The sequence below is a fragment of the Cherax quadricarinatus genome, chromosome 13 (genome assembly GCF_038502225.1).
Source record: "Cherax quadricarinatus isolate ZL_2023a chromosome 13, ASM3850222v1, whole genome shotgun sequence".
Classification (NCBI taxonomy): Eukaryota; Metazoa; Arthropoda; class Malacostraca; order Decapoda; family Parastacidae; genus Cherax; species Cherax quadricarinatus.
The window spans coordinates 2,595,273-2,610,062 of record NC_091304.1 but is presented as its reverse complement, the minus strand read 5'-3'; the positions used below and the strand labels follow the sequence as shown (position 1 = coordinate 2,610,062).

General features: G+C 38.2%; 1 protein-coding gene across 2 annotated transcripts in view; it reads right to left on the bottom strand.

Moving 5' to 3' along the window:
• Positions 1-14,790, bottom strand: part of LOC138852623 (phospholipid phosphatase 1-like) — an 83,329-nt gene that overhangs the window by 17,168 nt on the left and 51,371 nt on the right. For both annotated transcript variants that reach the window (XM_070084388.1, XM_070084387.1), the window contains exons 2-3: positions 2,114-2,268; positions 15-244 (exon numbers count right to left, since the gene is read on the bottom strand). In XM_070084388.1, coding sequence (XP_069940489.1) covers positions 15-244; positions 2,114-2,268 — 385 coding nt within the window. The remainder of the gene's footprint in view (positions 1-14; positions 245-2,113; positions 2,269-14,790) is intronic.

Genomic DNA, 14,790 nt, shown 5'->3' with positions numbered 1-14,790 from the left:
ATAAAAAGACATACCCGTACTGCAGTTTACACTGCTCTGATGTGATATTTGGTTTACACGTGTCCCAGAAGTGTGGTCTGGCCTCGCCCACAACTGTCTTTGTCAAATCATTGATGAAAAACATGAACAGGCCTCCCACGAAGAGGTCAGTGATATACCCCCAGCTGCGACGAAGCCCTGACTGGAATGGTGATGCCCCCATGGCTGGCTGGGATGGGGGGACAATCCACTCTACAATTACCATCTGAAAAGGTAAAAAATACACACCAACCAATCTATAGTAAGAGTATTTCTGTAGACAGGTTTCATAACTTAAACTTGCATCACACAAACTCATACATGTGCCTAGCACATAAATGCTGTAACTTTGCAATACAGGAGGGCCCCGTTTGTACAGCTCTTAGATTCCTGACCCTGTGCGATAAATGAAAATCGCAAGTGGGTGGAAAAAAGCAGTTATTCATTATTGCATATGTCAATACAGCGAGGCATACAATACTTATCTTAAAACACTTACACAACTGTTGTGTGAAAACGGTGGAAAAGCAGTGAAATGACTGAACTTATTGAACAATGGCTCAGTTGAAAGCAACAAAAATGTGGAACACTGAAAAGAGGGTGCAGAATAGGCAGGGTCCTCCTATATAAGTAAGTAAGTAAGTAAGTTTATTCAGGTATACACAAATACAGTTACATAGAATTATCATACATAGCAGCATATGTGTAGGGAACCTAGGATAACCCAAAAAAGTCAGACAGAGTGACTTATTTCCATTGGGGTCCTTTGCTTATTTCCATGATTATGTACATGTACGTATAGTTAGCACTCTCCAGTCTTAATGTTTTATGAATGTCATTAAAGCAATACAAATTTACAAATAACCTGCACTTAAGAGAAAACATTTATGATGACATTTCAGTTTGTTCTGAATCACTGTCACCGGTGGCCTGGTGGCTAAAGCTCCCGCTTCACACACGGAGGGCCCGGGTTCGATTCCCGGTGGGTGGAAACATTTCAACACGTTTCCTTACACCTGTTGTCCTGTTCACCTAGCAGCAAATAGGTACCTGGGTGTTAGTCGACTGGTGTGGGTCGCATCCTGGGGGACAAGATTAAGGACCCCAATGGAAATAAGTTAGACAGTCCTCGATGACGCACTGACTTTCTTGGGTTATCCTGGGTGGCTAACCCTCCAGGGTTAAAAATCCGAACGAAATCTTATCTTATCTTAAGTCATAACTTAGAGAAAAAAAAGTAGAGGCCAGAAGACAGGTTGGAGAAGGGGGACAGAGAGGATGGTAGCCATGGAAGTAGCAGAATTAGTAGCAGCAGTAGTAATAGTAGTAGTAGTAGTATTAGTAGTAAACACTAGTAATAAGAGCAGTGGTTGCAGTAGTAGTACAATAGAAATGCAGGTACAACACTAATTTACTGTCAGCAGAGCATCTGGCACCTCTTTTAGTCCAGACAAAATTGCCAAAATAGGTAACCTGCACCAGAGAACCAGTCAATAAAATGGCTGTGATCACCAACATGAGAGGAAAGATCATTGTTGGTGGTGACAAGACAAAACTTCTTTTGTACTCCATAAGTCTGTCAGGAAGAGAGAGACCAGTTTCAACAAAGAATTGGAGAGGATAGGAGGAACAGGAAATATACTAGACACTGGAAGTATGAACTAGATTACTATAAATCATATTATTTTGATGAAACGCAAGTTTGATATCCAAAGGGCATAGGGTAGGGCTAAAATTTTGAAGGTTGGAAATGTAGGAGAGGTAAAAGAACAAGAGTTTTCACAGAAGTGAATTTTGGAGAAAAGAAAGTCTGTTTAGCATGAGAGTACGCAGCATTTATGAAATTGGGAGGATAGCCAAGGCGAGGGAATGAGATGCTTTTCGTCCAACTGATCTACAGCACATGCCCAAAAATTATCTAAATTGTTTTAAAGCAAAAAGGCAAGATTTCTCTTAAGTACTTAAAATGTTCTGTCTATATTCAATATACCACTGCATAGAATGTACTGTAGATACTTATAGCTCACTAAAATGCAAGAAACTTCATTTAAATATTTCTTAAAAAAAATGGGAAATTTTAAAGATTATTACTGACCACAAAGAAGGGCAAGAAGAGTGTAATACAGATGAGTATGGTGATGGAGATAGTATCATAGTGGAAAGCCCTCCTGATGCGGGGGTCATCACATGATACAGTGGTGTGTGATGGTGATATAACACCAAGCAGTGTTAATGACAGTCCAGCAGCAACTGAAAGGCAAAGATCACTGATGAAATACATGTACATGTATATTTTTTTTTAACATACCAGCCATCTCCCACCAAGGCAGGGCAGCCTGAAAAAAAAGAAACATAAGTTTTTTTGTTCTTTTTATATTTAATAATTTATATAGGAGAAGGGGTTACTGGCATTTTAATCGCTTCTTACAACACGAATGACTTATGGAGGAAGGATTCTTCTCCACTTCTGCACAGAGAATAATTATTATTATTATTATTATTCTATTCACAGGGAAATGTCTGGGAAATGACTGTAATAAGGTTAGGGGAAAAAAACAGCATGAGAACAAGAACAAAAAATGAGCAAAAACATCGAGAACAGAAAGAGAAACACTTGAAATACACCACATTACTGTATTTAAAAACACTCTTTAAATATTCTCAACTTATTGCTGTAGCATCAAGTAACCAGAATTCTAAACTTCGCTACACCAGGCACAGAAAAAAAGGATGTCTATTATTTGTTATTGTTTATTGTTTATGTTTCTATTCACTGAAAGTCTACCCATCAACTGTCTTCATTCCTACCCATCAACTGTCTTCATTCCTACCCATCAACTGTCTTCATTCCAACCCATCAACTATCTTCATTCCAACCCATCAACTATATTCATCCCTACCCATCAACTATCTTCATTCCCACCCATCAACTATCTTCATTCCCACCCATCAACTATCTTCATTCCCAACCATCAACTATCTTCATTCCCACCCATCAACTATCTTCATTCCCACCCATCAACTATCTTCATTCCCACCCATCAACTATCTTCATCCCTACCCATCAACTATCTTCATCCCTACCCATCAACTATCTTCATTCCCACCCATCAACTATCTTCATTTCCACCCATCAACTATCTTCATTCCCACCCATCAACTATCTTCATTCCCACCCATCAACTATCTTCATTCCCACCCATCAACTATCTTCATTCCAACCCATCAACTATCTTCATCACTACCCATCAACTATCTTCATTCCCACCCATCAACTATCTTCATTCCCACCCATCAACTATCTTCATTCCCACCCATCAACTCTCTTCATTCCCACCCATCAACTATCTTCATTCCCACCCATCAACTATCTTCATTCCTACCCATCAACTGTCTTCATTCCTACCCATCAACTGTCTTCATTCCTACCCATCAACTGTCTTCATTCCAACCCATCAACTATCTTCATTCCAACCCATCAACTATATTCATCCCTACCCATCAACTATCTTCATTCCCACCCATCAACTATCTTCATTCCCACCCATCAACTATCTTCATTCCAACCCATCAACTATCTTCATTCCTACCCATCAACTATCTTCATTCCCACCCATCAACTATCTTCATTCCAACCCATCAACTATCTTCATCCCTACCCATCAACTATCTTCATTCCCACCCATCAACTATCTTCTTTCCCACCCATCAACTATCTACATTCCCACCCATCAACTATCTTCATTCCCACCCATCAACTATCTTCATTCCCACCCATCAACTATCTTCATTCCAACCCATCAACTATATTCATCCCTACCCATCAACTATCTTCTTTCCTACCCATCAACTATCTTCATTCCCACCCATCAACTATCTTCATTCCAACCCATCAACTATCTTCATCCCTACCCATCAACTATCTTCATTCCCACCCATCAACTATCTTCATTCCAACCCATCAACTATATTCATCCCTACCCATCAACTATCTTCTTTCCCACACATCAACTATCTTCATTCCCACCCATCAACTCTCTTCATTCCCACCCATCAACTATCTTCATTCCCACCCATCAACTATCTTCATTCCCACCCATCAACTGTCTTCATTCCTACCCATCAACTGTCTACATTCCTACAAATCAACTATCCACCTTCACAACCATCAACTATCTTCATTCCTAACCCATCAATTATCCGCCTTCACACCTAATAACTAATCAGCCATCCTCAAACCGATGATCAGACCCAAACTATCGAGAGATTTCTGTCTTGACATGATAACCAACAGCTATATATATATATATATATATATATATATATATAAATATATATATATAAATATATATATATATATATATATATATATATATATATATAATATATATATATACAGTGGACCCCCGCTTAACGATCACCTCCGAATGCGACCAATTATGTAAGTGTATTTATGTAAGTGCGTTTGTACGTGTATGTTTGGGGGTCTGAAATGGACTAATCTACTTCACAATATTCCTTATGGGAAAAAATTCGGTCAGTACTGGCACCTGAACATACTACTGGAATGAAAAAAGTTCGTTAACCGGGGGTCCACTGTATATATATATATATATACAGTGGACCCCCGCATAACGATTACCTCCGAATGTGACCAATTATGTAAGTGTATTTATGTAAGTGCGTTTGTATGTGTATATTTGGGGGTCTGAAATGGACTAATCTACTTCACAATATTTCTTATGGGAACAAATTCGGTCAGTACTGGCACCTGAACATACTTCTGGAGTGAAAAAATATCGTTAACCGGGGGTCCACTGTATATATATATATATATATATATATATATATATATATATATATATATGATAACAAACAGCTTCTTAAAGCGAGGTCACTTTATCAGATAACATAAATGTCACACATAACACAATATAGGATGGGGTCCACCTCTGGTGTAAATTGTGGGACCCATAGCCTCGGAGAAGTGGATAAAAAGGCTTCAAGGAAGAATATTTGGATTTCTTCCTGAAGCTGTTTGATATATATATATATATATATATATATATATATATATATATATATATATATATATATATATATATATATATATATATATATATATATACGTGTATATATATATATATATATATATATATATATATATATATATATATATATATATATATATATATATATATATATATATATATAGGGAAGTACCATCTCTGTAGCTGGAATGGGGACCCTCATCCTCAGAGAAGACAATAAATGTACCTCAGGGAAAATTCAAGGTTCTCCCTGGAGCTGTTTGAATATTTTCTTCTCCTACCACCCCCTATATATTTTATATTCTATGTGAACATTTATTAATAAACAGAATACATTTACAGAAAAAACAAACATGAATACAATGGCACAATGTATCAAAGATCATGAATTTCCTTCAGTTCCTCTGAGGCTGGATGCGAGCCAAGTATGCAGCAAGCATTTCCCCTCTGGATGGCTACGCCGAGGCGCTGGAACATGAAAGCGGCTGCCCTTGGGTCCCTGGTGGTGTCAATGAGTCTGGAACCCAATTCTTTAAGGAAACATGTTGCATTTTTTCCCCATGATCCCAAGGTCTCTGATCCCACTGGGACAAATTGATACTGTTGGCTTATTTCCCTGTACTTGCTGATCTTGTACTCCTCCCTTTGGTCAGCAGCTCCTCCGTGTTGCCCCACACTGTGATGGATATAGGTGCCAGCCAGTGTGGACACACAGGTATAGTCCCATGCTAAGAGCTTGCCATTCTTCCAAAGATAGATGGTGATCCCGTCAGGGGGCTTTGCTGAGTTGTGGGTATTGTTGGCTGTTAGTGATTGGGGCTCCCTCTCGGATGGGCATCCAGCTGTAGCAAGGGTTCTCTTAATGATGTCGTAGACCTCATTGTGTCTTGCATGCCAGCCCTTGATTTTGGAACAGTTAAGACCATGTAGACCGTATTGGTCTGCTTGCGCTTTGCCGCAAATACACGTATATTCTGTGTGAATTGGGGCAGCAAGGCGCAGAGCCACTGCAATATGGAGGGTCTTAGGGTCAAGTCATGTTCCCATTGCCAATATGGGAACTGTTTGGAGGAAGTCCCCGGAGTGAGGTGCACTCACAGCCTGGAGACTGACAATCTCCTTATCTGATGTTGCAACCCTAAGCATGTTGGCAAGCACCTTTTCAGTGACTGGGCCATTCCAGCTTGACTGTGAGCCAGTGCTGCACTAGGGTTTGGTGCTGGAGCAGCAAGAGTCTCCCATTCAGTGACAGCATTGGCATAGCTAGGGTCTTCTATTCCCGCTGAGTCGCTGAGGGTATCAGGAAGAATTTATCTCATATATATACACCTACCATCCGACTTACGACCAAGTTCGGTTCCGAGAAACCAGTTGTAAGTCGAAATGGTCGTAAGTCAAACTTTACTACTGAATATCAACAAAACATTTTTGTAATGACTTTATTTTATTGTTTTATTTTGGTATTTCATGTTTTACTTTACTTTTTATGCTGTTAGTACTGTATTTTATACTGTTAGGTTTAGGATAAACACTGTGTACAACACAGATAGTTGTTTATTTCCCAGAAATTTGGCATAAAAAACACGGTCATAAGTCCAGTGGTCGTAAGTCGAGCAGGTCGTAAGTCGGATGGTAGGTGTATATATGTATATATATTTATTTATATCTATATATATATATATATATATATATATATATATATATATATATATATATATATGTCGTGCCGAATAGGCAGAACTTGCGATCTTGGCTTAAATAGCAACACTCATCTTGCCATACAGGACAAGTGAAAATTTGTGTATGCAATAATTTCACCAAAATCATTCTGAACCTAACGAAAAAAAATATATTTGATTGTGTTTGTTTAGTACTAAATTATTGTAAACGTATTTAAAATATATTTAGTTGGGTTAGGCTAAAATAAATTGCTTTTGTTATAATAAGGTTAGGTAAGTTTTCTAAGATTCTTTTGGTGCAAAATTAAAATTTTTTACATTAACATTAATGAAAAAAATATATCTTTAAGCATATAAGAGAAATTTTCAGAAAGGACTTAATTTTAAATGAGTACTAGCTAATTGACCAGTTTTACATATTCGGCACGACATACAGGAGGGCCCCACTTATATGGCTGGTTAGGTTCCAGGCTACCGCCGTAAAGCTGAAACCGCCGTAAAGTGGAACACCCTTTTTTTCCACTTACAAATGCATACAAACACTAGATAACAAGTTTACACTAACATATATTAAGTTAGCAATAGAACCAGGCATCAAAAAACAATAAAAAAGTACAATACACACATAGTGCACTCATTACCTTAAAATATTTATAGTCTTAATCTAGGGTGAGACAAGTAGTATTTATTGTAAATCAAGTGTGGTATGTATGGTAATAGCCAGGCTACCTTACCAGGCCACCCCACCCACACATACAATTCTATGATATTTAAGCATCCCAGAGCGATAAAATGTATATACAGTTCACTCATTACTTACCTTAAAATATTTGTAGTCTTAATGTAGGGTCAGGAGTAAGTAAATGAGATAAAACGAATAAATGAGAGAGAGAAAGAATGAGTGCATGAGAGAGTACAGGCGCAGAGTTATGTAAACAAACCAGGCGAAGGTAAGTTTTGTAAACAAAGTGTACACGTCTGGTTTGTGTACAAGTTACATTGTGTACAGGTTGTCTCTACATTGATACGATAGAATAAATAAAGAAGAACACTCCCATTCTCATGTAACATCATTTTGAGAAGAAATGATGCTCTGAGTGAAGGCAATGGAAATAAGTCACTCTGACTTTTTTGGGTTATCCTAGGTTCTCTACAGATATGTTGTTATGTATGATAATCTATGTAACTGTATTTGTGTATACCTGAATAAACTTACATACATACGAAAGGAATAATTTTCTACAGTTACCTCCAGTAACACTTTTTCTCTTATGTTAGATTAGAGAAAATGTTATTCTTGGCGTCACTTGTACAAGTTATCTGGCTCCCACATCTTATATTTATGTTTATTTATTCTATTGTGGGGTGTATTTATCATCTTTTTATGTTATGTATCGTGTTTATTATATAATTTTGAAAAAAAATATAATGGATGGATTAATGAAAATGTGTATATTAACATAATATACAACATTTAATGAGACTCGGTGATTATTATTATTATTATTATTATCATTTCTAATATGGCGTCACTTGTGCAAGTCGTCTGCTACCACATCTCATATTTATGTTTATTTATTCTATTGTGGGGTGTATTTATCATCTTTTTATGTTATGTATCGTGTTTATTATATAATTTTGAAAAAATATCATAGATGGATTAATGAAAATGTGTATTTAACGTAATATACGACATTTAAATGAGACTGGATGATTATTATAATCATTACTAATATGACGTCTGGAGACATAAGACACTCTTACTGATTTTAATGTGTACCTGCATGCCAGCACAGTATAAGTTTATTTAAGTACAGGTATACATAAGTATAATTATCAGAGTATATATAAAATATGAAATAACTTTTAAAAACATTTGAAATTTTGGAGTTTCCAGACAAAATGGAGAGACTTAGTGCTTACTGAGCTCACGAAGAATGTAAACAAACAGGGTGGGGCGCGGTGACCGTATTAGAAAGTCAGGTGGGGGGAGCCGTATAGCGAGTTTTGGTCATAATTTGAAATGACCGTATTAGCGGAACGCCGTAGAGTGAAACGCTGTAAAGCAGGGCCCTACTGTATATATATATATATATATATATATATATATATATATATATATATATATATATATATATATATATATATATATATATATATACAGTGGACCCTCGACTAACGCTATTAATCCGTTCCTGAGAGCTCATCGTCAGTCAAAATAATCGTTAGTCAAGTTAATTTTCCCCATAAGAAATAATGGAAATCAAATTAATCCGTGCAAGACACCTAAAAGTATTGAAAAAAAAATTAACACATGAAATATTAATTTTAATACACACAAACTGAAGAAGACATGCACAGTTACATGACACTTACCTTTATTGAAGATCTGGTGATGATTGATGGGATGGGAAGAGGGGAGTGTGTTGATGGTCTTAGTGTTTAGAAGGGGAATCCCCTTCCATTAGGACTTGAGGTGGCAAGTCCTTTTTCGGGGTTACTTCCCTTCTTTTAATGCCACTAGGACCAGCTTGAGAGTCACTGGACCTCTGTTGCACAACATATCTGCCCATAGAGGCCTGTACCTCCCGTTCCTTTATGACATTCCTAAAGTGTTTCACAACATTGTCAGTGTCACCATTAAACGCTTGTTCAGGTTTCAGTCCTGCACTGTCTATGTACTCCTTGAATTCCTGCACATATTTTTCAGCTGCTTTTTGGTCCAAACTGGCAGCCTCACCATGCCTTATCACACTATGTATGCCACTACGATTCTTAAATCTCTCAAACCAACCTTTGCTGGCCTTAAATTCACTCACATCACCACTAGTTACTGACATTTTTCTAATTAAATCGTCATGCAACTTCCTAGCCTTTTTACATATGATCGCTTGAGAGATGCTATCTCCTGCTATCTGTTTTTCGTTTATCCATACCAATAACAGTCTCTCAACCTCTTCTATCACTTGCGATCTCAGTTTCGAAAACATAGTAGCACCTTTGGCAAGAACAGCTTCCTTGATTGCCGTTTTCTTGGCCACAATAGTAGCGATGGTTGATTGGGGTTTTGTGTACAGCCTTGCCAGCTTGGAGACACGCACTCCACTTTCATACTTAGCAATGATCTCTTTCTTGATATCCATAGTAATTCTCACCCTTTTTGCTGTAGGGTTGGCACTAGAAGCTTTCTTGGGGCCCATGGTGACTTATTTTGCAGGTGCAATCACTAAAAAGGCTGTGATAATATGAAATGTTCCGATTGTATGCTTGGAAGCGACCGCGGTGGCTGGCTGGCTTGTAAACACTGGCCAGAAGTGGACGCATCTCAGATGGAACGAATAGTGTTGGTCGAGTTATTTAGCGCTAATCGAGGCAAAATTTTTGCGATAAAATGTATCGCTAGTCAGATTTATCGTTAATCGATGCCATCGCTGGTCGAGGGTCCACTGTATATATATATATATATATATACAGTAGGGCCCCACTTATACGGCGGGTTAGGTTCCAGGCTACCGCCGTAAAGCGGAAATCGCCGTAAAGTGGAACACCCTTTTTTTCCACTTATAAATGCATACAAACACTAGATAACAAGTTTACACTAACATATATTAAGTTAGCAATAGAACCAGGCATCAAAAAACAATAAAAAGGTACAATACACACATAGTGCACTCATTACTTACCTTAAAATATTTATAGTCTTAATCTAGGGTGAGACAAGTAGTATTTATTGTAAGAAATCAAGTGTGGTATGTATTGTAATAGCCTCACCAGGCCACCCCACCCACACATACTATTCTATGATATTTAAGCATCCCAGAGCGATAAAATGTATATACAGTTCACTCATTACTTACCTTAAAATATTTGTAGTCTTAATGTAGGGTCAGGAGTAAGTAAATGAGATAAAACGAATAAATGAGAGAGAGAAAGAATGAGTACATGAGAGGGGGCAGGCGCAGTTATGTAAACAAACCAGGGGAAGGTAAGTTTTGTAAACAAACGAAATGTACACGTCTGGTTTGTGTACAAGTTACATTGTGTACAGGTTGTCTCTACATTGATACGGTAGAATTAATAAAGAAGAACACTCCCATTCTCATGTAACATCATTTTGAGAAGAAATGAAGCTCTGAGTGAAGGCAATGGAAATAAGTCACACTGACTTTTTTGGGTTATCCTAGGTTCTCTACACGTATGTTGTTATGTATGATAATCTATGTAACTGTATTTGTGTATACCTGAATAAACTTACTTACATACATACGAAAGGAATAATTTTCTACAGTTACCCCCAGTAACACATTTACTCTTATGTTAGATTAGAGAAAATGTTATTCTTGCCGTCACTTGTACAAGTTATGTGGCTCCCACATCTTATATTTATGTTTATTTATTCTATTGTGGGGTGTATTTATCATCTTTTTATGTTATGTATCGTGTTTATTATATAATTTTGAAAAAAATATCATGGATGGATTAATGAAAATGTGTATATTACCGTAATATACGACATTTAATGAGACTCGGTATTGTTATTATCACCACTTGTGCAAGTCGTCTGCTACGACATCTCACATTTGTTTATTTATTCTACTGTGGGGTGTATTTATCTTATTTATATGTTATGCATCGTGTTTATTATATAATTTTGAAAAAAATATCATGGATGGATTAATGAAAATGTGTATATTACCGTAATATACGACATTTAATGAGACTCAGTATTGTTATTATCACCACTTGTGCAAGTCGTCTGCTCACATCTCACATTTGTTTATTTATTCTACTGTGGGGTGTATTTATCTTATTTATATGTTATGCATCGTGTTTATTATATAATTTTGAAAAAAATATCATGGATGGATTAATGAAAATGTGTATATTAACGTAATATACGACATTTAAATGACTCGATGTATGTAAGTTTATTTAGGTACAGGTATACATAAGTATAATTATCAGAGTATATATAAAATATGAAATAACTTTTAAAAACATTTGAAATTTTGGAGTTTCCAGACAAAATGGAGAGACTTAGTGCTTACTGAGCTCATGGAGAATGTAAACAAACAGGGTGGGGCACGGTGACCGTATTAGAAAGTCAGGTGGGGGGAGCCGTATAGTGAGTTTTGGTCATAATTTGAAATGTCCGTATTAGCGGAACGCCGTAAAGCGGAACGCCGTAAAGCGGGGCCCTCCTGTATATACATATATTTATATATATATATATATGTATAATATATATTTATATATATATATATATACATATATATATATATATAATAAGGACAGACGCAGCAGTTGAAGACTTGGTCAAAGATGAGCAGAATGTTATAATATTTTTTGTGTACAGCCTCAGAGTAATGGTCAGATGCATGGACTGGGAAAGCACTATTGTCAAAGGAATCATAGAGAGAGCGGGGAATGGGCGGTAAAGAAAAGGGGTGGTCAGGTTCAGTGCCTTGGACCAAGAGCCCCTCACTGGCATCAAGGAGTCTCCCCTGAGAGTCAATAATACTGATACTTAATTAGTGCATTATGTGTATTCTCTTGTGTATAAATCAACTAAATTTTGCATATGGTTTTCATATCTGTCTGACACGAGCACTACACACACACACATACACACACACACACACACACACACACACACACACACACACACACACAGCAGAGCTCACAATAAGGGAACATGAATGGGAAAAGAAACTAGAAGAACTTAGCATGAGACTGGAAGAGAGGATAGATATGGAAAGCAAGAAGTGGGAGATGCAAGTCACAGCAGCAGAGGCTAGGATACAGAGATTAAAAGAGGAACTGAAAAATCTGAAACAGCCTAAAGAACTAAAGAACATTTTGGGAATGACATCAGAGACTGCTACCTCAGTCACAAATAAAGGGACTGTAGGGAAAGAAGGAGCAAAACTGCATGTAGAAGCTCTATCAGAGGGGACTGTAGTAAATGAAAGAGCTAACCTATATGTGGAGGTCCTAACAGACCACAGCAGAGCCCAGGGAAAACCAAGAAGGGAAAATAACAGGCCACTGAGCCCAAGTACAATAGATAGTGAAACTGAAGAAAGGAAAGCTGCAATGGAGGAAATTAAATTAAACGAGTGGATACACAAGGATACGCAGTGGGAGAATGAAAGGGAGAGGTCAGTCTTTGTGTATGGGCTCCAGGAAGTTGAAGGGGAAACAAATGAAGCAAGAAAACAAGGGTAAAAAAACAATTGAAAGTATCATAAAAGCAATAGGAGATGACATGACCCAGCTGGAAAAATTTTCAGAGAATAGGGGGGTTTGCAAGAAGAAGAATCCAGCCAGTGAAAGTGACTTTCAAGGCAGAATCGACTCGGACCAGGATCCTGCAGGAGAAAGCAAGATTAAGGGACATGCCAGCATACAGGAAGGTGTATCTCGACCCCGACAGAACACAAGAAGAAAGGCAGAAACTGAAAGAGATGGTACAAAGGCGAAAGGAGGAAAGAGAGGGGATGGAGACAGACAGGAGATCCCAGACCCAGGAAGATCAAATACAGCCTCCCTCACAACTTCCTATAGAACCCTCCCAACCAGGTCAACCCCAGTGCAACCAAACATTCTAAACCAAAATACCCATGCCATATCCAATGTCCCCACCCACTGCATTACAAACTCCACCCCAACAGCAACCACCCATAGTTCCTTATCAGGTCTCCCACTTCCCCAACCCCAACATGCCCCCTCCAGACCACAGTCTTAGAAAAGAAGTTGAAGGTGTGGTATACAAATGCAGATGGAATAACAAATAAGTGTGAGGAGTGGCATGAAAGAATCAAGGAGATATCACCAGACATAATAGCACTCAAAGAAACAAAACTCACCAGAATAATAACAGATGCGATCTTTCCACCCGGATATCAAATCCTCAGGAAAGACAGGGAGAGGAGTTGCAAGCTCATTAAAAACCAGTGGGGTTTTGAGAAAATGGAAGGAATGGATGGCATGGGCAAAAGGGACTAATTAGTAGGAACAATCCAGTCTGAGGGACATAAGGTGATAATTGCAGTAATGTACAACCCACCACAGAACTGCAGGAGGCCAAGAAAAGAATATGATGAGAGCAACAGAGCAATGGTCGACACACTAGCCGAGGTGGCCAGAAGAGCACAAAGGGGTGGAGCAAAGTTACTAGTTATGGGTGATTTCAATCACAAGGAGACTGGGAAAACCTGGAGCCCCATGGGGGTCCCAAAACATGGAGAGCCAAGATGATGGATGTGGTACTGGAAAACCTCATGCATCAACATGTTAAGAGACACTACCAGAGAGAGAGGAGAGGATGATCCAGCAAGATTGGACCTTGTATTCACCTTGAGTAGTTTGGACATCGAGGATATCATGTATGAAAGGCCCCTAGGAGCTAGTGATCATGTGGTTCTGTGCTTTGACTACATAGTTGAGCTTCAAGTGGAGAGAGTAGCAGGAATAGGATGGGAAAAACCAAACTACAAAAGGGGGAACTACTCAGGCATGAGGAACTTCCTTCAAGACATTCAGTGGGAGAGGAAACTGGCAGGAAAACCAGTACAAGGAATGATGGACTATGTGGCAACAAAATGCAAGGAGGCAGAGGAGAGGTTTGTTCCCAAGGGAAACAGAAATAATGGGAAGAACAGAACGAGTCCTTGGTTCACCCAAAGGTGTAGGGAGGCAAAAACTAGGTGCACTAGAGAATGGTAAAGGTAAAGAAGACAGAGAACTCAGGAAAATAAAGAGATTAGCTGAAGAGCCAGAAACGAATATGCACAGATAAGAAGGGAGGCTCAGCGACAATATGAAAATGACATAGCATCGAAAGTCAAGTCTGACCCGAAGCTGTTGCACAGCCACATCAGTAGGAAAACAACAGTCAATGAAAGGATAATGGGGAGTTCAAAAGAAACGACCAAGAGGTATGTGAGGAGCTCAACACGAGATTTAAAGAAGAATTTACAGTGGAAACCGTTAGAACTCCAGGAAATCAGAACAAGGAGGTTCACTAACAAGTGCTGGAT